This window comes from Leptonychotes weddellii, chromosome 4 (genome assembly GCF_054177405.1).
Source record: "Leptonychotes weddellii isolate Sample4059 chromosome 4, ASM5417740v2, whole genome shotgun sequence".
Classification (NCBI taxonomy): domain Eukaryota; kingdom Metazoa; phylum Chordata; class Mammalia; order Carnivora; family Phocidae; genus Leptonychotes; species Leptonychotes weddellii.
In genome coordinates this window covers 38,906,104-38,931,214 of record NC_138372.1, presented here as the reverse complement: position 1 = coordinate 38,931,214, position 25,111 = coordinate 38,906,104, and the positions used below count along the sequence as shown (strand labels likewise).

The window sequence follows — 25,111 nt, the reverse complement described above, 5'->3', positions numbered from 1 at the left end:
ATGCACTGGTCGTGGAGCCTGCTTGGGATTCTCTCTTTCCCTCTCCCCCTGCCCCTCCCCCTGCCGCGCACATGTGTGTATGCTCTCTCTCCCTCTCTAAAAACAAACAAATAAATAAAAATAGAGATCATTTTGAGAGCTTCAGTTAAACCATAGTGAATTTACAATTGCATCCATTTTCCTTTCCTTCTTGGAATTCCACTGAAACTATAGTAATGGAATTTTTTAAAGATCTAGACTCCCAAGAGAATATAAAAGGAGACAATTGAGAAAAGAAGTTGAGGGAGTACCATAAATTAGGCAAAGATGGGAAGAGGATAGAGTTGAATGATCTCACTCAGCAGAGCACAGAAAGCTAAACCCTGTGTCTATAGAGGTAGATGCCATGTCAGTTTGGCTCGGAGAACTCCAGAAAGGTTCTGCACTTGAAAGTGCACAGAGCTGCAGGAGGCCAGGTGAAGCAAGGAGGTGAAATCAGAGACATTGGTTGGAATTTTGTAACTGGGGCACTTAGGCTGTCAGTCCCTTCCAGTTCCTGTAATCAGGGGACTCCTCATCCGCCCATCTCTACCGCCCTGCCTGTGCCTCACAGAGAAGTTTGACTTCGGGAAATTCGGTCCACCTGTGTGTACTGGGGGAGGGGAGGTGATGAGGCACATGCATCCCACAAATGAGTGGACATTTGCCTTCGAGTGTGGGATCCCCGTAAGACTGCTCTCAGTTGGGCTTAGGCACATCCTCACCCCCTAGTCGGAGGTGAGAAGAGACTTCTCACGAGCCTCAGAGAAAAGATCTCCAAATCCTGCTATAAAGGTGATTCTTCCCCCATCCCATTCTATCCAGAGTAAACAAGTCAGACTGTCACCCATCACCTTCCTTGAGGAGCCATCACCTGACAAGTTCCACTCGCGCGCACACACAAGTTCAGGGCCTCACACTTACATCCGAGCAGAAAGCCAGAGTCAAAGCTTCTAACAGAGACAGGGACTAAACAAACGGAAAAGGGTCTCTAATGAAGCAGAGACAAAGTAGGAATTAGAAGAAAATTGTTTAAATCTTGTCTTAAGTTCTTCGGAGATGTGAGAGAAGATACAGTGACTGTAAGACAGAACAGGGTGCAAAAAGAAGGAACAATCCGAGAACAAGAAAGAATTTTTGCGGGGCACCTGGGTGGCTCAGTCGTTAAGTGTCTGCCTTCGGCTCAGGTCATGGTCCCAGGGTCCTGGGATCAAGCCCTGCATCGGGCTCCTTGCTCCACGGGAAGCCTGCTTCTCCCTCTCCCACTCCCCCTGCTTGTGTTCCCTCTCTCGCTGTCTCTCTCTCTGCCAAAAAATAAATAAAATCTTAAAAAAAAGAAAGAATTTTTGGAAATTAAAAATCGACGAGGCAAGATAAACATGTCAATAGCTAGGATAAAGTTGCAGAAATCTCCCAGAAAGTAAAACAAAACAAGATGAAAATAGAAGAAAATTAGAGGTGTCCAACATCCAACTCTCTAATAAGAGAGTTTTCGAGAGAGCTAACAGAAAAAATGGGGAGAAAATTTTCAGAGGGCATGTAAGAAATTTTCTCAGAAGTGAAAAATATGCACAGCACTATGAATTTAAAAAAAAAGAAAGAAGAAACTCTCATGCCATGGTACATCACCATGAAAATTACAGAAAACTGGAAATTAACAGAAAATCCTTAAATGGTTCTGAGGGAATAAAACAAGTCTCCACCAAGGAATAGGAAGAATGGCTCCAAACATCATAAGCAACACCAGAATCTAGAAGACAAAGGGAAATGCCTTTGAAAATTTAGAGGGAAAATTCTTTCAAACTAAGAATCTTATATATGGCCAGACTAATATCTGAGGTAAGGGTAGGATAAAGGCATTTTTGCTCATGTAAGGACTAAGTTTCTCTCCCATTCACCCTTATTTCATAAAGATTTTCTAGAGCATTGGAAATGATAGTAGAACAGGACAAGGGGGCCTGATTTCTGATCCTGCACTGTCACTGCTAAGTCCTCTCCATCTCTTGGCTCAGCTGGACTAGAAGATCTTTAAAACCCCTTCTCAGCACCAAAATTCTATGAGTTGGGGCTTTTCAAAGTATCAGACCATTAACCAAGTGCTTAGCTTTGGTGGAAAGAAGGAAGGAAGGAAGGAAGGGAGGAAGGGAGGAAGGGAGGAAGAGAAAGATGGTTGCAAGTACAAAAACTTAAACTTGGATGATGGCCACAGAGCTAGTTCCGGGGGTGCCAAGATTAGAACCCAAGTCTGTTTGGCTCCAAAGCCAGTGCTTCCTCCGTGGCCTCTGCCGTCCGCGTGGTACACAGGAGCGTGCGGGTGGAACGGTGTTTGAAGGCTGTGAACAACTGTCAAGTCGGTACCGCCTGCTATAATCCCCGCTCTTGCTGTATTTTCAGGAAATTAATTACTTCCAGTTTCCTGGGGAGCTCTTGATGAGGATGTTGAAGATGCTGATCCTACCACTGGTGGTCTCCAGGTGAGGGAGGGGCACATGTTTGGCTGGGAGGGGAGGGGGTTCTGTACGAATTCGGTAGGTGCTACACTCCTGCTGTGGACAGCTGGCCTGTGGCCACAGGCCTGGGGAATAGCATGCCATGGGGTCTCTGTGGTCACTGGGTTGTGGCACAGGCTGCTGGAGCCTTGGGCTTCAGTGGCACCACTGATTTCCAGCCCATTCAAGGGACTTTTTCGTGACTTGAACAAGTGATTTGGTGTCAGGGGACGTGACCTGACTCCCAGGTAACTCAGGGCCAGGGAGGTCAGGGATGGCTTCCCAGAGGAGAGGCTCTTTATGGTGAATGCTGCGGGGCATGAGGAAAAGACAACTTTGGAGATACTCATGAGATGATATCCTGGCTCATCTGTGCAACCTTGGACAGGCGCCCAGACTCCTCTGAGCTTCAGCTTCCTCATCTGCAAAATGAGAATAATAACACCTACAATAAAGGATTGTTGCAAGGACTGCCCGAGGCTATACGTATTTGCATGCGCTAGATGTTTGGGAGGAGCTGGGTTCTTGCTCAAGCATGAAAGACCTTGTATGCCCGGCTAAAGAATTCACACTTACTCACTGGGGGAGGGCCACTGGAAATCACTGGAGATACCTGTCCCCTACCACTGACATGCTGGGTGACCTACAGCCAGCCCCTGCCCCTCTCTGTGTAATGAGCTGGCCCCTCCAGGTGGTATCTGAGAGCCTTCTTTGCTCTGAGGCTGTGGGTTTGGAATCCTCACCTCCCAGGACTTCTGTGCAGGGAGGGACATGGACACACCTCTGAGTCCTGTGTGTATGTTGGTGGGGGGTAGTGGCTCTGTCCCCTGGGGCAGGGCCATCAGCTTCCCCAGCCTCAGCTCCTCCCCCCCTTCCCTCCAGGGCAGGGAGGCCAGTGAATGGTACCCTCTGCCCCCCACCCCCAGTTCAGCTTCCTGCAGGTAGCATTTAGGTCTCTCAGGACTCAGCCCCCCAAGGATCTTGCTGAAACGCTGCCTCCCTCCCTCCAAAATCTTTCCCTGACTCCTCAACCCACTCTAGTTGTCTCCTCTTTATGCATCTTTTGAGTCATTCACTGAGTCAGTGAATCAGTGAAAGTCACCAGTAGCTTGCATGTTGCTAAATCCAAAGAACACTCAGTTCCTGCTCTCCGTGACCTCTCTCTCCATAGCAGCTGATGCACTTGACAGAGCAGCTGATCCCCCTTTCCCTCTTGAATTCCTCCTCAGAGCTGTTGCCTGTTCTCTGTCCCTCTGTCCCAGTCTCTCTTCCTCTACTTCTCAGGACTTCTCTCGTCCATCCTCGTGGCTTTGATGTACCACCTGCAAGCCCGGCACTCCCAAGTACTCCCAGGCCTCTCGTCTGACCCCCACGCTCAAACTACCTATTCGACATCTCCCCTGGATGCTTAACACGTGTCTCAAATTCAGTGCAACAGCTTGAGATTTTACCCCACAAACCAGTTCCTTCCCCTTATTTCTGCTGGTCCATAAATGGCGGCTCCATCCACCCAGTTCTTCAAGCCCCCTTGCTAATTATTCCCTTCCCACTCCCACCGTCAGCCAGTCCATCAGTGACTGCGGCCAGTTCTTCCTCCCAAACCCAACCCAGCTTCCCCCCTGCCGACCCAGGTCCAGACTCCATGGTCCCCTCACTGGCCTCCTTGCTTCTGTTCCTGTTCCCCTCCCACCCGTTCTCCACCTTGTGGTCAGAACCACCTCCTGAAAAGCGATCTGGGCTTGCTATCCATTAACCTAAAACCCACCCATGGCTGCCTCAGCATTTCAAACAAACCCTTCCACCCTTCCCCTGATCTCGGAGGACCTGCCTGATCCTCCCCTACCTGCACCCCACTTCAAGGCCCCACTCACTCCAGTCCCACAGGCCTTATAGACCAGACCAACCCTGCCCCATCTCAGGGTCTCCACACAGGCTGTTCCTTTTGCCTGCAACACGCTTCCCCGCACTCTACATCTCTTCCTCCTCCTCTTCCTTTAGATCTCCACCTGCACATCACTGCCTTAGAACGGCCCGCCTCACCCGTCCCTCCCCTCTCCCCTCAGCACCAGCTTCGCTCTGCCTCACCAAGCCCTGCTCCTTTCCCTGCTCAGCACTGACCATACGTTGTCATCCTGTTTGGACTCACTTGGCCCCTTGTTTCTTTAACTCCCATAGGACCGCAAATGCGGTAAAGGCAGAGATACTATTCTGCGGAGGTTCCACTCTCCACCTAGCCAAGTGCCTGGCACACAGTAGGTACTCCTTAATGCCTGTCAGGTGAGTTAGCGAAGGAGCCCAACAATCATGCCCTGTGCTCTCGGGGCACCTGGCCCTGTCATGCGCGCTGCAGATACAGAGACGCCTGAGGGTCAGGCCCCGAGGAGCTCACAGGCTGTGAGGGAGACAGACGAGAAAACACAAGGTTACAGGACAGCTAAACAAGTATGTTGGCGGAGGAAGCACAGGACTCTTTTTTTTTTTTTCTTCTCCTTGTGATATAAAGCATGGGACTCCTGTCAGGCAGCTTTCCCGACCTGGACTTCTAACCATCCTTACTTCCCCGGGCGTCGCCTCTTATTCAGAATCCAAACACCTCAGGGGCAGAGGCCAGGCCCTTGCATGGACCTGGAGTCACACAGACCTGGGGTCCTGCCCTGGCCCTGCCATTGCCTGGCTGTGTGACCTTGGGCAAGTCATTTAACTTTTAAAAAGTCCTAGAGTCAGGGGTGCCTGGGTGCCTCAGTCGGTTGAGCGTCTGACTCTTGATCTTAGCTCAGGTCTTGATCCCGGGGTCGTGGGTTCAAGCCCCACGGTGGGCTCCACACTGTATGTAGACACTACTTTTTTTTTTTTTTTTAGATTTTATTTATTTATTTGAGAGAGAGAGAGAGAGAGAGAAACAGCATGAGAGGGGAGAGGGTCAGAGGGAGAAGCAGGCTCCCCACTGAGCTGAGAGCCCGATGTGGGACTCGATCCCAGGACTCTGGGATCATGACCTGAGCCGAAGGCAGTCGCTTAACCAACTGAGCCATCCAGGCACCCTGGGTATGGAAACTACTTAAAAAAAAAAAAAAACCCTGTAGTCAGAGTCAGAGGCCTGGGTCCCCGACCTGCTTCCTCCACAAATTATCATGTGATCTTAGGTAAGGCACCCGCACTCTGGGCCTTGGTTTACCCAGCTTACCTAGTGACTAAGGGCCTGTCCACCTCTCCGAATCCTGGCTCTCAGAGGCCCAGTCTTTCTCCACTAGACGAAAGTGCGTTCTCTGCGCTGGGAACGGAATGTTGTATTAACTTGAGAAAAGCCAGTGTGTGTTCACACATTTCCTTTGTTTATTATACAGTTTGGGCTGGTGTAGAGCGGCTGTACCACTGAAAAATGGAAGTGCTTTCAGTTTCCTACTCAGGGAGAATTAAACGTTCTCGGGGGGAAAATGACACATTTCTGAGCCCCAAACCCTGCATCCCTGAACACATCTTCTTTTGGCTTCAACTGGTCTGTAATCCATCCATCCATCAGGCGCCCACAGTCCCCTGAGCTCTTGCTCCTGGCCAGTTCAGGGCTGGTGATCCCTGTCCTCAAGGGGCAGCCACACTGGTGTGGGGGGGTCATCACTTAGGATGGAGCAAAATCACCAGAGCTGCTTTGACCACTCAGATGTCAGGCTTCACACCGGGCTTACTAAACCAGAACTGCCAAAGGGGCCCAAGTAGGGGAAGGTTTAAAAGTTCCACAAGTGTTTGAATGGTTAAGCAAAACAAAAAAACCCCTCAGTCCATAGTCCTGCATCTTCCCGCTCTTGGGCCTCTTTTCTCTAGAATCCACTCCAAGCCAGCACCTAGCCTGAGCCCCCTCAGCTGAGTGCATCCTCCCGTTGGCCAGTTGTAGCTTCATGATTCAGTGAGGGTGGGGAGCCCTAGGTACTGGCCGGCTTGGCTGAGAATCTGCAGGAGACTCCAGGGGAGGAGCTGGGGCTTTGGAGTCATGCAATGGAGGTGTGAACCTAATCAAGTCTCTCAGCTTCTGAACCTTAGTGACCTTCCCTATAAAATGGGAAAAACACCCACCTCCCTTCTGAGAATGAAATAAGATAATGTCCTTGGAGCACCCAGCAAAGCTCCTGATATATGATGAATGTCGCCTGTTTTTTTCTGACTCATGAGAGCTTCACCAGGTTTCTCCAAGGCCCAGAGATGTTTCATGAAACCCTCCACCTCGGTTCTGCTGTCTGCAGGCAACCCCTTTGGGTGACCTCTTCCACCCACTGCTTACTCGTCACTTCCTCTGGGAAGCCTCTCTGGGCTCAGGCACACTTGGGAACACGGATACAGACCTGCACGCCCGTGTTCGGGGCAGCCTTCGCAGGCGCACGGACTAGGTACCACGCACGTCCACGTGACACACACGTGTTGCCCTTGCCCAGAGCCAGTCCGTGTGCCATGGCTGTCGCCGTCACCTCACCCTCCAGGAATTCTTAGTGCCTCTTGCTTTCCTCTGCCCTCACATTCCTGCAACTAGTCAGGGGACAGACAGCCTTTGCCAGTCTTCCGTTCACACGCAGATCCCTTGCTTCAAACAGCACACAAATTTAGCAATTTCACTGACAGCTGGGAGTCAAGATCACAGGGACGGATTATATTGAGGAGTGTAAGCCCTTCAGCCATCTCTGGGTTCCCTCTCTCTCTGTATATTAGTTATCTATTACTCTGGAACAAATTACCACAAACTTAGCCATTAATTATCTACCTCTTTCCATGGGTCAGAAGCCCAGGCATAGCTTAGTTGGATCCTCTGCTCGGGGTCTCATGAGGCTGCAGTCGAAGCGTACGCTTAGCTGTGTTCTCATCTGAAGGCTTGGCCAGGGAAACATCTATTTCCAAGCTCATCTGGGTCGTTGGCAGAAGTCATTTCCTTGTGGCTGTATGTCTGAGGGTCCAGCTTCTTAACAGCTATCAGTTGAAGGCCACCCTCAGGTCCTAGAGGCTATCAGCGGTTCCCTGACTTCTGGCTCTCTCCAAAGGTGACTCCCAACATGGCTTTTGGCTTCATCAGGGCCAAGAGAAGGATCCCTCACTCTCCAGACTTCTGAGACAGTCTTATATAACACAATCATGGGAGTGACATCCCATCACCTTTGCCATATCCTATTAGTTAGAAGCAAGTCACAGACCCCATCTACACTTAGGGAGGGAGATTATCCAAGGGTGTGGATCACTGGGGGTCAACATAGGGTGTATCCACCTCTTTCCTTCTCTCTCCCCACCTTCCTTCTCTTTACCACTATTTTAAGACCAGCCAGAAATCCTGTCCTCCTTGTCTTTCAAAAGTCACCTCCACTCCTGCCCCGTTCCTGTGGGGCGGGGTGGGGGGGGTGTGGAGGTGCTGCTCAGCTTCTGGTCCACGTGGCTCATCAAGGAATTTCTTCTAAACAAGGACAACTCTCTTATCATAAAAAATTCTGAAGAATATGAATTCCTCTATCTCTTTTACAGGAACATCGCAGGGCCTGCTCTACAGTAGGTGCCTAATAAATGCATATTACATGAGTAAAGAGCAGTGGAAGGGCAGCTGAGGCAGAATTCAGGGACGGTTCATGACCGACATCTGCACTGACCCTTGGAGAATGATTCAGAGTTGCCTTTTAAAGATGTTTTTGTACTTTAAAAAATTCTATAATTATAAACCCTTTAGAGAGTCCAGAAAAAAAGATCCTCCTACCATCCCAGAATCCTAATTCTGCCACTGTGATCTTTTCCCCTATAAATGGTTGCTCTAACTTTTTTAGTAGTGAATCACCAGGCCCAGGGTGTGGTCCTTGGCTGACTGGTTCAGAAGCTCATCCTCATCTGAGCCCCGGAGCTGGTGAGACCAGTCCTCCGATGCTGGCAAGAGGCAACGAAATACACGAAATGCCGATGTATTCATTCACAGAGATAACCCCAGTTGCCAAGGAGGTCAGGTGCACGCAGTCTCTGGCCGGAGCATTTCTCCCTGTAGGCTCGCCACTCGGGGAACCCACTGGGTCAATGTTTGCTGGCAGGACGATCTAGTTTTTTAATTGTATGGCCAGTGTGACGCCGGGTCTGCCATTTGAGTTAATTTCTGGGTCAACCTGGTGGAGTCCCATCATATATGCATTTAACTCAAGCAAATTCAATGACATATGCTATGGGAAACCGAGAAAAAGAGTTTAAAGGAGGCAGGAGGCTGCCCCCATTCAGAGAGCTGTGCTCCTGATGAGCGTACCATGCGAGAGGTGGGTGCGCTTCACCCTAAGCCAGTCTCAGTTCCCACGTGCCTCTCAAAGCATGAGCATTTCCCTGAAGCAGTTGTGATCAGCTGGTGTTCACCTAAACAAACAGCAGCCCATAACATAACAATAAAAAAAATTAAAAAAAAAAGAAACAGCAGCCCATTTCCCAAGAAAACCATCTTGAGTGAACTTACATGGAATTATACCTCCTCAACTTTATGGGCAACTTAAGGGATCTCCGGGGCAAATTTAATTCTCCTTGGCTTTTGTTCTCCGTACTGACTTCAGAACTGAATGTGCCGAATAAGGGCCTGCTCCTCTGTACAGCAGGGAGCCTAACGTCTTCCTCTTGAGGTTTATACCCCAGTGGCCAAAGTCAGCTTATTTCCTTTAGGGGAAGCTTCCAGCCAGGTAGCTGGAACTGGAGGATTTGATCTTGCCACTAGCCCTGTTGCTCTGGTTCCTTCCACATGGTGTTGCTGTCGAACACAGGCCCTGCATGGTCTGGTTCACATCAGCACCCTGCCCCCTTCAGGTGCGTGTCCCTGCTCTGGCTCCTAGCTCCCCCAAGTGCCTGGTCATTGTTCTCAAAGCAGCCTCAGTCATGCCCTGAGTTTGGCTCCTTGGGATTGAGCCCTGATCCCTTTTCCCTCCTGTTGGGTTAGCCCTGGGGGCTTTTAGCGCCAGCAGATCTTGGTCATAGGTACCCTAGTATACCCTGACCCTAACTTCAAATGGCAGGGAGCAGGGTGTGGGATCTTAGTCTCTTTTCTCCCAGAAGGCCCCTGAGCCTCTCATGCAAACTGAGGCACTTTTCATAACTCTGCATGCAGATCTTAAGGGCTCAAGGTCTTAAGGTGTGTCCATCAAACCACAGAAGTCTCTCCTTTCCCCTGGACTAAGGTGCTTCTTACCTTGTATTTGCCATTTTAAAATGTTTTGTTTTTTTTTTTAAGATTTTATTTATTTATTTGAGAAAGAGAGTGAGCGAGAGAGAGCACAAGCAGGGGGAGCAGCAAAGGGAGAGGGAGAAGCAGTCTCCCTGCTGAGCAGGAAGCCGGATGCAGGGTTCGATCCCAGGACCCCGGAATGATGACCTGAGCCGAAGGCAGACGCTTAACTGACTGAGCCACCCAGGGGCCCTTGAAATTGTTTTCTAAAAATGAAATTGGTTGCAAGGAAACGAGCTATCTCTACCTATGAACACAGAAGCCTCAGACAAAATTTAGAAAATTCTGCCTTCCGGTACATTGGTGCAGGAATAGTCAGATGGTTAGGACCTGCCACAGCACTGTCATGTCCTTGAACTGGCCTCCCATGGGTGGTGCTTGGGTGGGTCCTGAGCGCTTTGCCGCTCTCCGCTTTCTTCTCTGTGCCCCTCTGCGGACTGAGCCGTGCTAATCATTCCTCTTCCACTAGAAAAGTCAATCTTTGGAGCCTTGGGGGCCTTCCTTTCCCATTTTCTCTGTTACAGCACCTGTCACTATTCGATCCCTTTTGCTTTTTAATTTATAGTTTACCCCAAAGGGTACTGGCAACTTCCTGTTGCTTTAAGTTCTCAGAGGAGATGTCACTTCCTCTGATGTTACTTCCACAAAAATAAGTCTATGTGTTTCTTTTTTTCTTTTTCATTCAATGTGATGTCATAAGAATTGTCCACACTGCACCCTCGTCTCCATAATCTTGTTTTCATCTTCCACTTGGGCCAGAGCAGAGTTTGCGAAACCCTTTTCCTTTCACTCGACACTTAGGATGCTGCTGGATGTCCTTTTGGGGCATCACTGTGTCCCACGACTCTGAAGTTACCTCAAGGTCTGTTATTTACCACATTCTTGGCCTCAGCCATAAAAGAGACACGATGCCGCCAGCCAACTGACAAAGCCGTAGCCAGCAGGTGCTTTCTTATTTTTATTTTTTGGTGGCCCATCAAGGCCCCAAATGGGCTGGAGTTTGCTTCTGAGCTTGGGAAGTCAACTGCGCCTTGTTTTCACACATCCCCAGACAAGTGACACCAGGAAGCAGGGGTGGGTGGGACCAACATCTGGATCCAGCAAGGGCCTCTAATTCTCCACTTGTTCTTTGCCAAACCCTCCTCTCCCCCTCATTCTTCAGTTTCTTAAACCAGCCATCATTCAAGGGAAACTGAATCCATGTGTTTGTGATTCACTGATGCTGAACATGGCAGAATGTTTTGTAAGCTTCACATCATAGCAAAGAAATCCAAGTGCGTGTGTGGGTTTGTGCGGGACTGTGTGGTGTGTATCTTCACCTGTGTGTATGGTGTGTACGTCTGCACGTGCATATGCATTCCTGTGTGTGTGTTGTTTTCCTTTCTGTTTCTTGTAAGAATTTTCAACTGATTTTTCTTAGAATCAGGAAATCATGTTTGGCCAAAGAAACCTAACACTCCCTTCCCCCGCCTCCTGAGGAACTCCAGCTTGGCAGAAAACACCCAAACACCCACGTTCTGACTTATTGGAGACGGTCCTGGGCTGCACAGCCGTTGCAGTCTGGTTCGGGAGCCAGTGTGCAGGGGGCAGCCGCCCAGGGCTCCCCAGCCCACAGTGAGTGGGAGGGAGGCAGGAGGAAGGAGCAGCCTAGCCTGTGCTCTCGCTCTGCCCCTCACGCCATGGGGCGACTTCTCTTAGCAAAGCTCTGCTGACCTCTCTGATGGGAGCCCTGGGATCTGTCCTTGGCCCTCTTGCCCAGTCAGCTGACCGCCTTACTCATCAGGAGGGGGAACATGGCCCAGCTGTGGGCTGCGGGTGGGGTCAGACCTTCAGCCTGGTGACTCTGAAAACCTCCCGTTTTATCAACCGATCACGGGCTCCCATGCTCTTTCCCCTGTCCAGGTAGAGAATTCCTATTCATCCTGCAAGGATCCATTCAGCAGCCACCTCCTCCGGGAAGCCTAGATTCCCAGGCCGGGCTAGACCCTCTTCTGGCCTCTCCCAATCACAACCATGACCCAGGGTTCCGTGTTGTCCAGCACAGGCCTCTCCACCAACTGGCTGGAGCTCCTTGAGGACCACGAGCCCATCTCATTCCCTCCTGGGACCCACAACACCCAGAGCAAGTGTTCAGCATGGGGCAAGATGGGAACATACCGGAGTTTGGGGAGGTGGGGGAGGTTCTGAAAAGCTCCCACTGCCCTTCTCTGTGGAGACCACTGCCCTGGAGGGTCTCTTTTGACCTGGAGAAAGCCTCCCTTGGGCAGCCCAGCCTGAGCCCTCGGTGGAGAGACATCAGGAGCCCAGCTGGCAGAGGGAGAGGAGCAGAAGACCTATGTTCCCTTCTACCCTGGGGCAGGGGGTGGTTTTTCCTTGCTCTGGAGCAGGGCTCCTAACCATGGCATGGTGGCACTGGTCATAACCAGGCGTCCCAAGGACGTTGTTCCTCATGGTAGAGAGGACAGTCTGCAACTGTAGACCAGAGTGGTCCTCCGTGGGAACACTCTGGCTCCCTCACACCTGACATTCTTTGCTTTGTGGGCAAGAAAGGAGTAGGAGTTCAGCTCTCATGGAGTTAGGACCTGGACGGGACCCTTACTACACTTGGGCACCCAGCCTTCCTGGTGGAGAGTGGTTGACTGTGAGCTCTGAGGGAGCTTTAGTTCCCCAAGCTTTTACTTTCGATTCCGTTCAAGCTTGTTATTTGCAGATTATTGGTGAGCTTGTTATTTGCGAGCCCCAATTAAGCACTGTTCTGGTGCCCAGGGGTCTGGCTGGGAAAGAGGGACCTTCAGAGGGCAGCTGGGGATGACAAGACAGCAGTGTCCTGCTAGACCCATGCCTGGCTCTGTACCCGCCCTCCACCCAGCCGTCCTCCTTTCCCATCCTACCTCTGCACTCTGAGCCCCACAACATCTAAAGTGGAACCAAAGAGCTTTGGTCTGTGTAGCTCCAGAGGGCAGGGCTGGGCCCAGAATGGGGAGTTCTCTTCCCTGAATGTGGATTTCATTCTGGCACTGGGAAGGACTTTCTAATAAGCATAGCTAGCCCATATGGAGGGGCTGACGTAAGGTAGTGAGTTCTCTGCCCTCTGAAGTGTGCAAGCAGAGGCAGTAGAGAAATGTGTGCCCTGGGTAAGGGGTACTGGGACCTGACTTGAGCCAAATGGGAGTCTGGGCATCCTGCCTCAGGTCTTAGAAAGAGTTGGCTTGAGGATGGGGGTGTGGCAGAGCCATCTGGGAAGAGTAACTCGGTGCTAACGTGGCACTTGCTGTCAGCTGCTGGGCCTGTCATCTGCTCCGGGGAAAAAGCAAGCCGTGATGCTTGGAAGGGCTGAAGGGATTCTCATGGACGCCCAGATGCCTCCTTCCAGCTGCCTTTCTAGTGGACTCCCTGCAGCTGCATCCCGGGACCAGCTTGGGGGAACTTCCCTGACTGCGTCAGCCAAGGCCAGAGCCCAAGGACTTGGCCATGGGGCTCAGGGCTCCTTCCTGTCTCAGACATCCTAGTGCCAGGATGTTTTGACTATGGGTGTTGTCATGCTAGTAGACCAGGGTTTGAATCTACTTATCGGGTGGCCTTAGCAATTGCTTGCACACTTACAGTGACTGGGAGTTCACTACTTCTCAAGGTGGTCCCTTCCAGGGCAGAAAGTTATACCTGGTGCTGAGCTGAGATCTCCTTCCCTGTGGCTTGCCCCACCAATCCCAGCATTCCCCAGGTTTGCTCTGCTCCCTGCTCTACAGCCCCCGCCCCCTCAGCTACTTCCCCAGGCCCGCATCTCTGTCACCACCACCTACCTCAGCTGCAAGACACACACCTCCCTCCCCCATCCTTTTCCCAGTAGGTCTCAATGTCAGGGTGGGTCCATGGCCTCCTTGACAAGCTCCCAGGCTTCTGGCCCCACAGGCAGTGGGCCCACCGGCCCTTCAGCAGCCCTATTCCTTACGTGACTCAGCAAGCTGGCAGCAAGCCAACCCCAAAGTCCCCTTCCCACATGCTGCTGCTATGGCTCGGCCCCCACCCCCACCCCAGAGTCTGTCCTCTCCCCAGTTGTGGAAGCCTGGTCTGGCCCAACATATGTCCGTGCTCAGTTTTATCGTGTCAGAATTGGCCTGTGGTCCCAGCCTGCTGGGGTCTGCGTCGTCCCAACTTCCTCATCCCACACATTAGCTGTTCCTCCCAGCTTCCTGTCCTCTGCAAATCCGATCCACATGCCGTCAGCGACCTTGGCCAAGCCATTGATAAAAATGACCAGGAAGGGGAGGCTGAAAGAAGAGGCCTGAATCACACCTCCAGGGACCCTCTCAGATTCTCTTCACCCAGGAGAGGGCCCTACCTGAGACAGTCACACCAAAAAGTCCCTGTCTGTTCCCAAAAGTTCCGGTGCCAACTGTCTCAACGTCACACAGACACACAGTGCCAGGGGTAGTCCCCTAAACCTGGTGAGGGGACCAGAGCTGGTCTAGGGGACTTGCTCTCATAGAACCCACAATGGGTGCTTATGGTTATCAAAGCTGACCTTTTAACAATCTCGTCTAGAATGGCACCTTGGCTTAACATCACACACTCCACAAACCTGCACCCAGACCAGGCCCTGGGCTCTGAGGACCTGGAGCTGAGCCAGATCCAGCCCTTCCCTGGAGGAGCTCAGTCTGCTGGGGCAGGCAGTCTCAGAAGAGACCATGACATCGTAGAGCGAATGCTAATAACTGGAATGTATTGAATATTTATGATGTACCAGAGACTGTGCTAAATCTAGATTAACCCTCACCACCAACCATCATTACCTCCATTTTATCCTCCTGTGGAAACTGAGGCACACAGAGGTTCGGGAACTTGACGAGGGCTCCCCTATTGAGGAATACGTGTAGGAGCAGGTGGGAGCTGCCTTGCCTAGCCAGGTGGGCCCAGGGGGGCCTTCCGAGGGACGTGGTGCCTGAGTGGAGACTGGACAGATGAGCAGCAGTAGGAGGGGACAGGGAAGGGAAGCAGGAAGGGCAGGAGCAAGGGGACTGGGTTCCTTTGGAATTCCCTGCTTCACCAGCACTCACTCCCTGCCAGCTTCCCAGTTGGGCCCTGGAGATTCAGAGGGGGGCATACCAGCAGAGTGCCCTCTAACTAACTGGGAAGCACAGGGTTCCCTCGGGCGAAGGGTAACATGGCACCTCAAGGTAGGCTTCCCAGAAGAGAGGACATCTAGGCTGGCCGTGGAAAGGGCAAGTGGAAATGAGTGGGGTTGGGGAAATGTGTGTGGGGAGGAGGGTGGGGAGATAGAAAATTCCAGGCTGAAGGAATAACCGTGCAAAGGTGGTTCACGGAGCAGCATGGAGACCAGGGTGGCTGGAGCGTGTGGGTGAGGAGCTGGAGACTGAGTCAGGCCACAGGACCCAAGGCCACGGAGGAGTGTGCAAAGTTCTGAGGGCAGTGGGGAGCCGCCGAGGACTTCAAATGGGGTGGGGGTGGGGGGCGGCCAACAGTCCAGGTACTCTGTCCACTGTCCCCAGTGCAGTGCACGGCAGCAATGGTGCCTCCCGAGGTTAGGTGGGCATGATACTCACCTCAGCGGCTGGTGTTAGAACCAGTGACGGGTCAGTAAACAGCCTCTTTCACCCTCCATGAGGAGCCCGGCAGCTGCTGCTTCCCTTCCCCCACCCCTGCACGTGGAGCAGTTACCAGATTGAAACAGGCTGGGCCTTTGAGCCCAGCCTGCTCCCCAATCACTGCAATCTCTTGATCCACAATCCCTGGGCTCTGGGTGGTGGCCATATGGCTCAGGAGGGAGTCCCAGAGCTCTCAGCTCCCTGAGGCTCTTCCCCAGGGCCCTGAAGGACCGCGGGGGCTCCAAGGAGCACCCAGCCAGAGACTGGGAGTAGGTGAGGCAAGGTTACCTATTCTCTCCTCACCATAAATTACGTGCCAGTAGGGGCACTGGAAGGCATCCTCACAGAACCTCCCACTCAGTCTAGAAGCCTTGATCTAGCATCTGAACAGGTGGCTGGCCATCCAGGCTCCACTTGGATACCTCCAAAGATGGGGAGCTCACCACCACAAATCCATCATGGGACAAGTCATCAACTCTGAGAGTTGAACTAGAGAGGCATGACATGGACTCTATGACATTAGAATCATGGTCAGCCAAACTAGAAGACACTTTTCTTCCACAGGAGTTAAAGCAGCTCCCTATCGTGGAGAGGCACTGGGATCAGGGGAAGCCCCACAGGGTTCTGAATCAGAAACCCCTGTTCCAGTCTTGACTCCACAGCTTCCCAGCTAGGTGGCTTGGCCAGTTATTTCCCCCTCCCTGAGATCGATTTTCCTTCTCTGTAACTTCAGCTGCATAGTCCAATAAGGCAGCCACTAGTCATAAGTGGGTTACTGAACCCTCAAAATGTGGCTAGTGCAGCTGAGGAACTTAACTTTTTTAAGAAATTATTTTAAATTAAAAATTTAACACCAGAAGCAGTATAAACATTTTTATATTGATTATGTATTGAAATGATAATATTTTGGATAGACCGGGTTAAAGTATTAAAATGAATTTCACAAAAAAATGAATTTCACTTATTTTTTTCACTTTTTACAATGGGACCACTAGGAAATTTAAAATTTTACATTTGTGGCCTAGCTTGTAATTCCGTAGGGCAGTGCCGACTTAGAATGTTTTTTAAGGATCAAATGAGGTGGATGTTCAGGTGTTTGGGGACATTTAAGGTCCAGATTATGGTTTCTGTGGCTGCCAGGTACTCAAGGGATTGTGTTTCCCATCACACGAGCAAGACATGCTCATTCTAGAAATAACAGAGAACGTGGATAAACAGTACAACAGAACGAAAATCACCCATAATCCCACCACCCAAAGATAGCTACTGTAAACTCTCCCTTGCTAGTGTTTTTTTCTGTGCATATCCACGTGAGTCCTTGCAAGCCACCCTACCCCAGCTTACAGGTTCTCAGAAAGGTCACTTTAACAGCTTGGCCCAAAAGTGTGGGACCTCAAGGAGCCCCCACTTGTCAAAGGCGGGACCTTGAACTTGCTTTCTTGTTACCATGAGTCCCTGGAGTGGCCCATGTGCACGTGGGGCCCAGGCTTTCCTCGTACTGAGCTCCCAGTCTTCTTGGCCTCCGCCAACGCCCACGGTCACCAACCTGGCTGCTCCGTCATCAGCCGTTGCCAGCGGCTCCCTCCCCGCGAGCTCCCGCCTTCGCTACTCACCTCCCTCTCCAGCCAGTAGGAAAACCCTTCCCATTTTGGAGGCTCCACAGGGGAACTGCTTGGAGCCCAGGTGATGGAATTCTTTCCATGTTTTCCATCAGCCCTCTCCTTTCCAGAGCCCCTGAGTCCAGGGCCTCTCTTGCTGTATCTAGAACCTACACTCCCTCCCTTCCCACATCCTGGTCAGTCCCTGAGTGGGAACCACCTCTGTGTTAGACCTCTTCTTCTTCGGGTGGCCTTCGGAGGGGCCCTTTGTCCCTTTCTGCAATGTGTTACGGACACGCTTCTCGAGCACAATCCCTCAAGCATGTCTGCGCAGGTGCATCTGGACTGCAAACCTGGAGAAGGGTCTCTGTCACAGGAGGCTCTACGGCTCCCTGCAGAGCTACGGACTAGCTCGGACCCTGCTTTCTCCACCTAACCTTCAATAGGAACATCTTTCCAATGACACCATTGCTTCTAATGGTTGCTCAGAACGCCACTGTGTGGGTATGCTGTAATTTTTAATCTCATTCTGCATTGACGAACTAGGGGCCTGAGTCCCGGTCTAATTCTGCATTGACATTCTTAGGTCCGTCCTAGATGTTTGCTCTCACAAATACCACTTTAGGGTCCCTCCCAGTACACTTCACTTAGATGTTCTCAAATCTGACGAGTTCTCCCTTTTCAGACAGCCAGCCAATTCTGTGGGATGAATTGTACTGGACCCCACTTTTCCCTCTGTCCCCCTTGGCCTGGCACTCAAGGCCACCCCCACTCCTGAGCATAGTCTGTCTGTCCCCCATATCACCGTTCCTCGAATTTGACCTAAGCTCTGACCACACTGTGCCCACACTTGCCAGCCTCCCTGTTGGCTACTGCGGTCTCATTGCCTGGGATATCTGCTCCATCTCCAAATCCTCCTCATCCTCCCAAGAACCACTCATATGCCCCCTCCTCCAGGAAGCCCTTCCTGACTCTCCTAGCTAGAAGTGACCCCTCCCTCCTCTGAGTAAAGAGAGCACCTCCTTGTCCTCTTGCCTATGAGACTAATGCAGCCACCCTGGCTCCTGGTTCCTTGAGTCCACTTGTCCTGGAGTGTCTTACTCTGTCTCCTTCCTGCCCTCCTGCCACACCAGGAGCAGCTTGAGGCTGGGGAGAGATTCTGATTTCTTTCTGTGGACACAGGGCATGGCACGGAGTGGGCATGCACTAAAGGTTTGAATAAATACATGAAGGGAAGAGGACAGGCCTGGAGTTGGGGCCTGCGTTCTGGTCCAGCTGCTGCTAGTGTTCCGTGTGACCTCAGGCAGGTCGTCCTCTCAGGGCCCCTGCTTCCCTGTGAGCTGAAGCAGTTGGACTTCGCTGTAGGGAATTCTGTTGCGGTCAGCAGGCTGTTTGGCCCTCGGCTGATGTGCTGGCCCCAGGCTGGGGATAATCTCTCTGGTGCATAATAATTGCAGGGCAGCCCCCCATTTCCCTTGCCCGCACAATCCCATTATGAGCCCTTCAGGATTTATGTCTGAGACCCACCGTAAGCCCATCACTAACATATGGCATACTGGCAGACAAGGGATGAACAGAGATTGTAAATATTCATTCATTCATTCCTTCATTCAGCAAGCTGCTACCGAGCTACACTCAGCTGGGTCGCGTGCCTGACTCTGTGGACCCATCACTGAACAGACCCAGACCCCGGCCCAGTCCCGGAGGAACTTCCAGTAAACAGTCAGCAACTCAGTGAGGTGGGGGCTGGGGCAAAGGACAGCACAGGGCCTGTGGAAGCCCAGAGAAGGAGCCTTTGCCCCAGCCAGTGGTCAGGGAAGGCTTCCTGGAGGAGGGGACCCTTCAACTGTGTCTTAACAGAGCAAGGAAGCGCAGGGCACTCACGCAGCAGCTACAGCCTGAAGTGGGGAGAAGCTTACAGTGCTCAGCTTGATGCTGGGTGCCGCTTGAGTGTAGTCTAATGATAAGAGGAGCAGGATGGGGAGGGATTATCCACTCTTGCTTACATGATCAACACCAGACAAATACTTCCTTTATCTGAAAGAATGAAAGGGCTTTGGGGAAAAATCCTTTTGGCAGCAAAGCAAAGCACAAGCATCTCCTTAACTAATCTCTCAACCCCACCCCACCAACAGCCAAGAGAAGAGTAACTCTGAGCTGACCTGCACAGGTAGGCCCAGAGCCCAGGGCAAAGCAGGGTGGTCAGGAGCCACGGGGAGAGAGACCCACAAGCCCCCTCAACACAACCTCCCAAGACGATGACGAAGGGGAATCTGGGCTCAGGTGGTAACCTAAGATGGCCATAGGGTGGCACCTCTCCAAGAAACCACGGCCCCATTTCAGAGATGGGATCCTGAGGCCCAAAGATGTCCCACAAGCAGTGGGCAGAGCCAGGACTAGGACCCAGCCTAGGCTCTAACTCACTCCCATCATTAGTTCATTCAGCAAGCCTGCAGTAACCCCCTGCCTGATAGCAGCCCTGAGAGCTCACATTCCACACGCACTGGGGACCCACAGAGAAGTCACACCTGCCCCTCTCCTCTCAGGTCCTCAGTCTGATGAAAGAGACAGACAGGGATAGCCAGGGTCATGACAGAGGCCAAGGACTGTCCCTGGGGAGAGGCAGGTAGTCCAAGATGTCACCAGAGTGGTGACATTGCGCTTGGTCTTACCTAGTGAGTAGCACTTTGGCCGAGTGGAGGAACCTGGTAATGACACCAGACAAAGGAAACAGCACTGGCAAGGGCCTGGAGGCGTGCAAGGGTGTGGCGGCTGCCCCCGGGCGTGGACCAGAGAACAGAGCAAGAAACCGGGCTAGAGGGACCACAGGACTGGATTGCTGGGGGGGGGGCACATGCCTGCACGGTCCCTCCAGCTCTGTGAGGGTGCTGGGCACAGCCAGGAGGGGTGTGAGTGGGTCCGCCTGAGTGGCCCCCCACCCCCAGACCCTGACCCACATCGCTCTCCCAGCTTGATGTCCGGCCTCGCTTCCCTGGATGCCAAGACCTCCAGCCGCCTGGGCATCCTCACCGTGGCGTACTACCTGTGGACCACCTTCATGGCAGTCATCGTGGGCATCATCATGGTCTCCATCATTCACCCAGGCGGGGTGGCCCAGAAGGAGACGACAGAGCAGAGCAGGAAGGCCATCATGAGCTCTGCCGATGCCCTGCTGGACCTCATCCGGTAACTCTCACCCTGACCCCCTGCTTGGGAACGCCATACCTGGGCTGGGGCCACTGGCTCCACAGGCCTGGCCCCCCATGTCTGCCGGAGGCTGCATAGGGCACGGGGAGGGGGTGCCCAGGGTCTGCTCTTGATTTCGTGTGGCCACAGAAGCCACACAAACAGCTCAGCCCCTGTGCAGCCCGCTGGGTTCACACTGCACTGTGTGCGTCCGTCAGACTGGGAGCACCTTGAGGGCAGGACAGGGGTATGGGAGCCACGGCCCAGCACGCAGCCGGGCACCAGGGAGGTTATCAGTGGCTGTTTGCTGACTGAGCTTGCTTGTGTGCACCCAGCCTCTACTGAGGAAGGCCAGCAGTCACTCCCCTCACCACCTGTTCCTTCTTGGTCCTCTTCTTGCAGACAAGGGAGTGAGGCTCAAAGAGATGAAGTGACTTTTCCAGGGTCATCCCGTGGGCAGGTCACGGAGCCAGGATTTTTGCCCGGTGGTGCCCCTGCCTGAGCCACGTGGACACTGCTAACCATGTGTGTCAGGGACCTGAGCCCTCCTCCCAGAAAGCGCTGTAGACCCAGCGATACATCCAAGTCCAAATCCCTTTTCCCAAGACTCCATGCAGGCCATGCACCTCCTCTCCATCACTCATTCACCCCTGCCAATGCCCGCCCTGTGCCAGGCACTCAAGCCTGGCCCTAGTTCCAGAGGAGAGAAAGGTTCACGAATAGACAGCAACAGCATGGGGGCGGGAGTCACGATGAGGGAGGCAGGGGCTGTAGGTGAGAGCGAACAGCAGGCTCAGGGGAGGCAAAGGGAGGGATGAGTGGCAGGACCAGGGAGCCAGGAGCCCATTCTTCGTGAAGGCAAAGGTGTGCAAAGGTCCTGAGCTGAGAGGGAAAGTGTGGGGAGATGTCCTCACCTGCTCAGCGTGACTGGGGCACGGGGGGAAGTGGGTTTGGGGTGGGGACAGTCACTGCTGGAGAAGCAAAGGGGTCCTATCACGAAGGACAATGTAACCCAGGCTGAAAGCTGTGTTTTATCCTAAAGGCCATAGGAAATGGGCTTGAAACACAGAAGCGGCTTGATCCCATTCAAAAGGCTCGCTCTGCTGCAGAGGGGGGGTGAATGGGGCGTGAGGGGAGAAGGGGAGGACAGGCAGGGAGAGGGACACGATGGTGGCCCTGGGCACAGGGAGAGGGCAGACTGAAGGCTGCTCGGAAGGTAAAACCAGCAGGAGCCGCGCAGGGCAGAAGGGAGGAGGGCATGGAGGAGGGGGCGGTGCTGATCCCAATGGCCTGAACACCCAGCTGTGTGGTCACCGAGTCGCAGGACAATGCTAGAGCAGGTGTGGACATCCTGGGGAAGGTGTCCACTGGTGGTTGGCTGGTGGATCTGAGTCTTCGGGAGAGTCTGAGCTGGAGACGGAGGGTGGCAGGCTGCCCATCTTGGGCCACCATCTCTCATATCCTGCATCCAATTTGTTGGCAAATTCTGTCAGCTCTACCTTCAAAATAATATCCCTTGTCCCTTCTGTCCTCCTGTGCCACTCTCACATCTCCCAGACCACTATCACATCTCACTAGAGGGTCCAACCGGGTCACCCTGCTTTCTCTCTGCTTCCCTCCAGTCTGGTCTCAGCCCAGCAGCCAGAGGGATCCTGCTCATGACTCATCACATGTCAACACACTCCGCAATGTTCACTACGGCCTATAGGCCATTCCTGCTTGATGCACCACCACATACCCACGGCCTGTGATCTCTGCTCCAACTCTCCCTCCCCTCCCTCCAGCCCTGCGGGCCTCCTGCCAGTCCCCAAATATCTGTAAGATCCCGTCCTGGTGCCTTGTCCTCATCGCAGCCTCTGCCTGGCTGGACCTTCCTGTAGGGATTAATGGCTCCTCCCCTCACTCCACCTCTGCTCCGTGTCACCTCCTAACCTCTGTCACACTCTCTCCTCATAGACTTTATTACTACCTGACATCCTGTGTGTTTGTTTCTTCTTGTGACTCTATCAGGGCATAAGATGTTCCACAAGGGCTAGATTGTTACAAATCCGTTCCCTGCTGCACCCTGGAGCCGAGAACAGCTCTGAGGAGGGGCTCAGTGTTTGCTGAAGGCAGACACGGGATACAGGGTCACTGACGGGGTTGGGGTCTGAGCCAGGAGAGGAGACTCACTGGCACAGGAAGAAGGTGCCACGCATGTGGCCCCGAGGCCCGGGCTAAGTCTTGGCCCCCACCACATTAGAGGTTTGCGTAGAGCTGACAGAGCAGGAGCAAGCAGAGGGCCAGGAGGGGAACCAGGAGAGCAGATATCCTAGAGGCCAAGGGAAGAATAATTTCGAGAAGCTTCATTTCTAAGATCCATTATTTCTAAGATTTGGTGGCTATGATTCATCCTTTCTTGGATTCTATGATTCGAAACAGCCTTTCCTCGTGGTGGAAGGAGCTGGTGCTCGGGAGTCCCCGCCCTCCCCACCAGGGCCTCCCCTGCTGAGGGGCTGAGGGCTCTGGATCGGACACACGTGTCAGAGTCAAATGTTCCAGGAGTGGCTCCTGCTCTTGGTTGCTTTTCACGTGGTGAAAATTGATCCTTCTGGTTTGAGGCTTTTCCCCAGTTGCTCTCAACCCCAAGGCAAGTTGTTTTGCAAAGCTGAGTGGTTTGACATCACGGTCACTGTTTCTTAGTCAGAGAGTGGGGCAGCAGAGAGCGGTCATATGCTTCCGGGGACAGGGAACCATTACCTTGGGGATGGGAGGTCTTGTCACAACTCTGTCAATAAGACACAGTGTGGCCCTTCCAGGACTCAGTTTCCCCAGCAGTTTTCAAGATCCCTTCTAGCTCTGTGGTTCTGAAGCACAAAGGCCTACACACCAGTGAGGAAGCTGCAGGACTTGAGCAGAAGCTCCTGGAGGTGGGTTCTGGGAGATGAGGTTGGGAGGACAGTACAGAATCCAACCTTGAAGACCTTGAAGCCAGGCTGAAAGGTTGGCTGTTATGCTTTAGAAACAGGAAGCTGGTGAGTTTGGGAAGGATGGACTAGAGCAGGGCAGAGTGGTCAGGATGTGACTGGAGGCAGGGGGATGCCTTGTTTGGGGTGCAGTCACTTCCACTCCATTCTCCCCCCCTTTATAAGGCACCTGCTCTGGGTGAAGACACTGTGCTGAGAGGGGCAAATGCAAGTCCTGCACCAGGCTGTCCTATTAGGACAGACAGAGAAGAAGAATGCACTGGACACTCTCAGAGATTCTTCTTAGATGCTCTGACATTCTGAGAGGCTGTGCAGAAAATGAGAACACCAGGACGGAGGCGGCCCCCTCACCCTCGCTGTGGCCCAGAGCAGGTGGCCAGCGAGCATTGATAACTGAGAACAGGGACAGCCAGGGCAGGGAACTGGGAAGTGTGGGCAGGTGTGACACAGGAAAAGTCACAAAGATGTAGGGGACAAGGGAGCACAGGAATAAGGCCAGCGGCACACCTCAGGGCCGGGAAGATAGCCATCTCTCAAAGATGATTCCAGAGGAACACAACAGGCCATGTCCCTGGACAACTCACAGAGACATGAATTCATTTCCCAAGGCTCCAGAAAACCGACGTCTGCTCAGAGTTCAGCCTCACAGAAAACCACCCAAACAAGTGGATGCTAATCAGAGCTGGGCCCCTTCTTTTTTTTCCAATCTTATTAAAACACCAGAGAGATGAAGTAATGACTTGGCTCTATTTATAGCTCCCAGTCACCCTCTCAGGGATCGGATGCAGCTCTCAGGAGCCGTGCTTGGGAAGGAACAACCCCCACCTGGGAGGTTGAGGACATGGGATTAAGGGCAAATTTGGAATGTCACAGTCTTGGGACATAGAATAGGTAAGAAGAGGAAGTGGCAGGCTGTGGCCCTGCCCCAAGCGCATGCGGGAAGGCCCAGGCCGGAGGGTGCCTGTACTTGATGTACATGGCTATTAATGTCTCTCAAGCACATTCCATGCGCATTTATGCCACCGGGAGCCTGGAAAGTCTTCCCATGGGCATTCAAAGTCAAAAGAAAATGTACATTTTCCTGTTTAATAATCAAAAGTGTAATTCTTCATTAAAGTTTGCAGGATGAGTTCATCATCACATGAGCACGTGTATTAGTTAGGAGTTGCTGTTGGAGGGTAGTTAGAGAAACCCAGAGCAGCAGAGGCTGAATTGCGGTAAAGGCTCATTTTCTCCCAAATCAGCAGTCCAGCGGTGGGCAGCTTATGGGCAGCAGGATCCCATGCTCCCCCCACCATGTTTACCACTTGGCTTTTGTCATCAGTGTATCTCATGGTCCAAGAAGGCTGCTGAAGCTCTAGCTATTACATCCATGTTCCAGGCAGAAGGAAGACAGTTGGAGGAAAGGACCAAAGGGTCCTGGCTGACTGGGCACCTTTTCAAGAGTTTTCTGAGAGCACCACCCAATGACTCCCACTTCATCTCCTGGGCCACCCTTTGGTGAGCGAGGCTGGGAAATGGGGTTTGACGGCAGAGCCCCACTGGTCCCGTAACATGCCGGGGCTCCTGTTGGTAAGGAAGGAGAGAATGGAGACTGGGTAGGCAACTAGCTAACCTGGCCACAACCCACGTTTTAAATTATTCTAATTTTCAAGGAGATTGTAAAGAAATGTACATCCTAGGCGTAAGCTTCATTTGGTCTCTTGCAATTTGAATGTTCCTACTTTCTGCTCAGGCTAAAGCAGCCTTCCCTCGAAGTTTCATTAGAAAACCACCGTGTAAGTCCCTCGCGCCTCGGGGGTTCTGCCCAGGAGAGATTTTCAAACTCTGAAGCACTGGTACAGCCTGGGCGTCCTCCCCTCCGGTCACGAGGGCCCAGTGGACTGGTGCCTTCTGGCAGCTCTGTGCCTGGTGAGGCCCCAGCACTAACCCTGACTTCGGTGCTTCGGATCTGCTTGATGTAAAAAACCCTTGCAGGCAGCTACTATTCTGGTGGCAGGAAGCTGCTTATAACTAGGGGGGGAAAAGCCTCATTTGAGTTTCTGAG

General features: G+C 52.6%; 3 protein-coding genes across 6 annotated transcripts in view; 1 reads left to right on the top strand and 2 right to left on the bottom strand.

Annotated features, from left to right (window-relative positions):
- Positions 1-25,111, top strand: part of SLC1A7 (solute carrier family 1 member 7) — a 43,266-nt gene that overhangs the window by 2,645 nt on the left and 15,510 nt on the right. Inside the window, exons 2-3 of the mRNA XM_081816963.1 lie at positions 2,413-2,492; positions 19,883-20,098. Coding sequence (XP_081673089.1) covers positions 2,413-2,492; positions 19,883-20,098 — 296 coding nt within the window. The remainder of the gene's footprint in view (positions 1-2,412; positions 2,493-19,882; positions 20,099-25,111) is intronic.
- Positions 1-25,111, bottom strand: part of CPT2 (carnitine palmitoyltransferase 2) — a 102,438-nt gene that overhangs the window by 70,533 nt on the left and 6,794 nt on the right. The window lies entirely within an intron of this gene.
- Positions 6,229-25,111, bottom strand: part of PODN (podocan) — a 58,376-nt gene continuing 39,493 nt past the window's right edge. The window contains exon 11 of the mRNA XM_081816948.1: positions 6,229-24,630. The gene's annotated coding sequence lies outside the window, so the exon portion shown is untranslated. The remainder of the gene's footprint in view (positions 24,631-25,111) is intronic.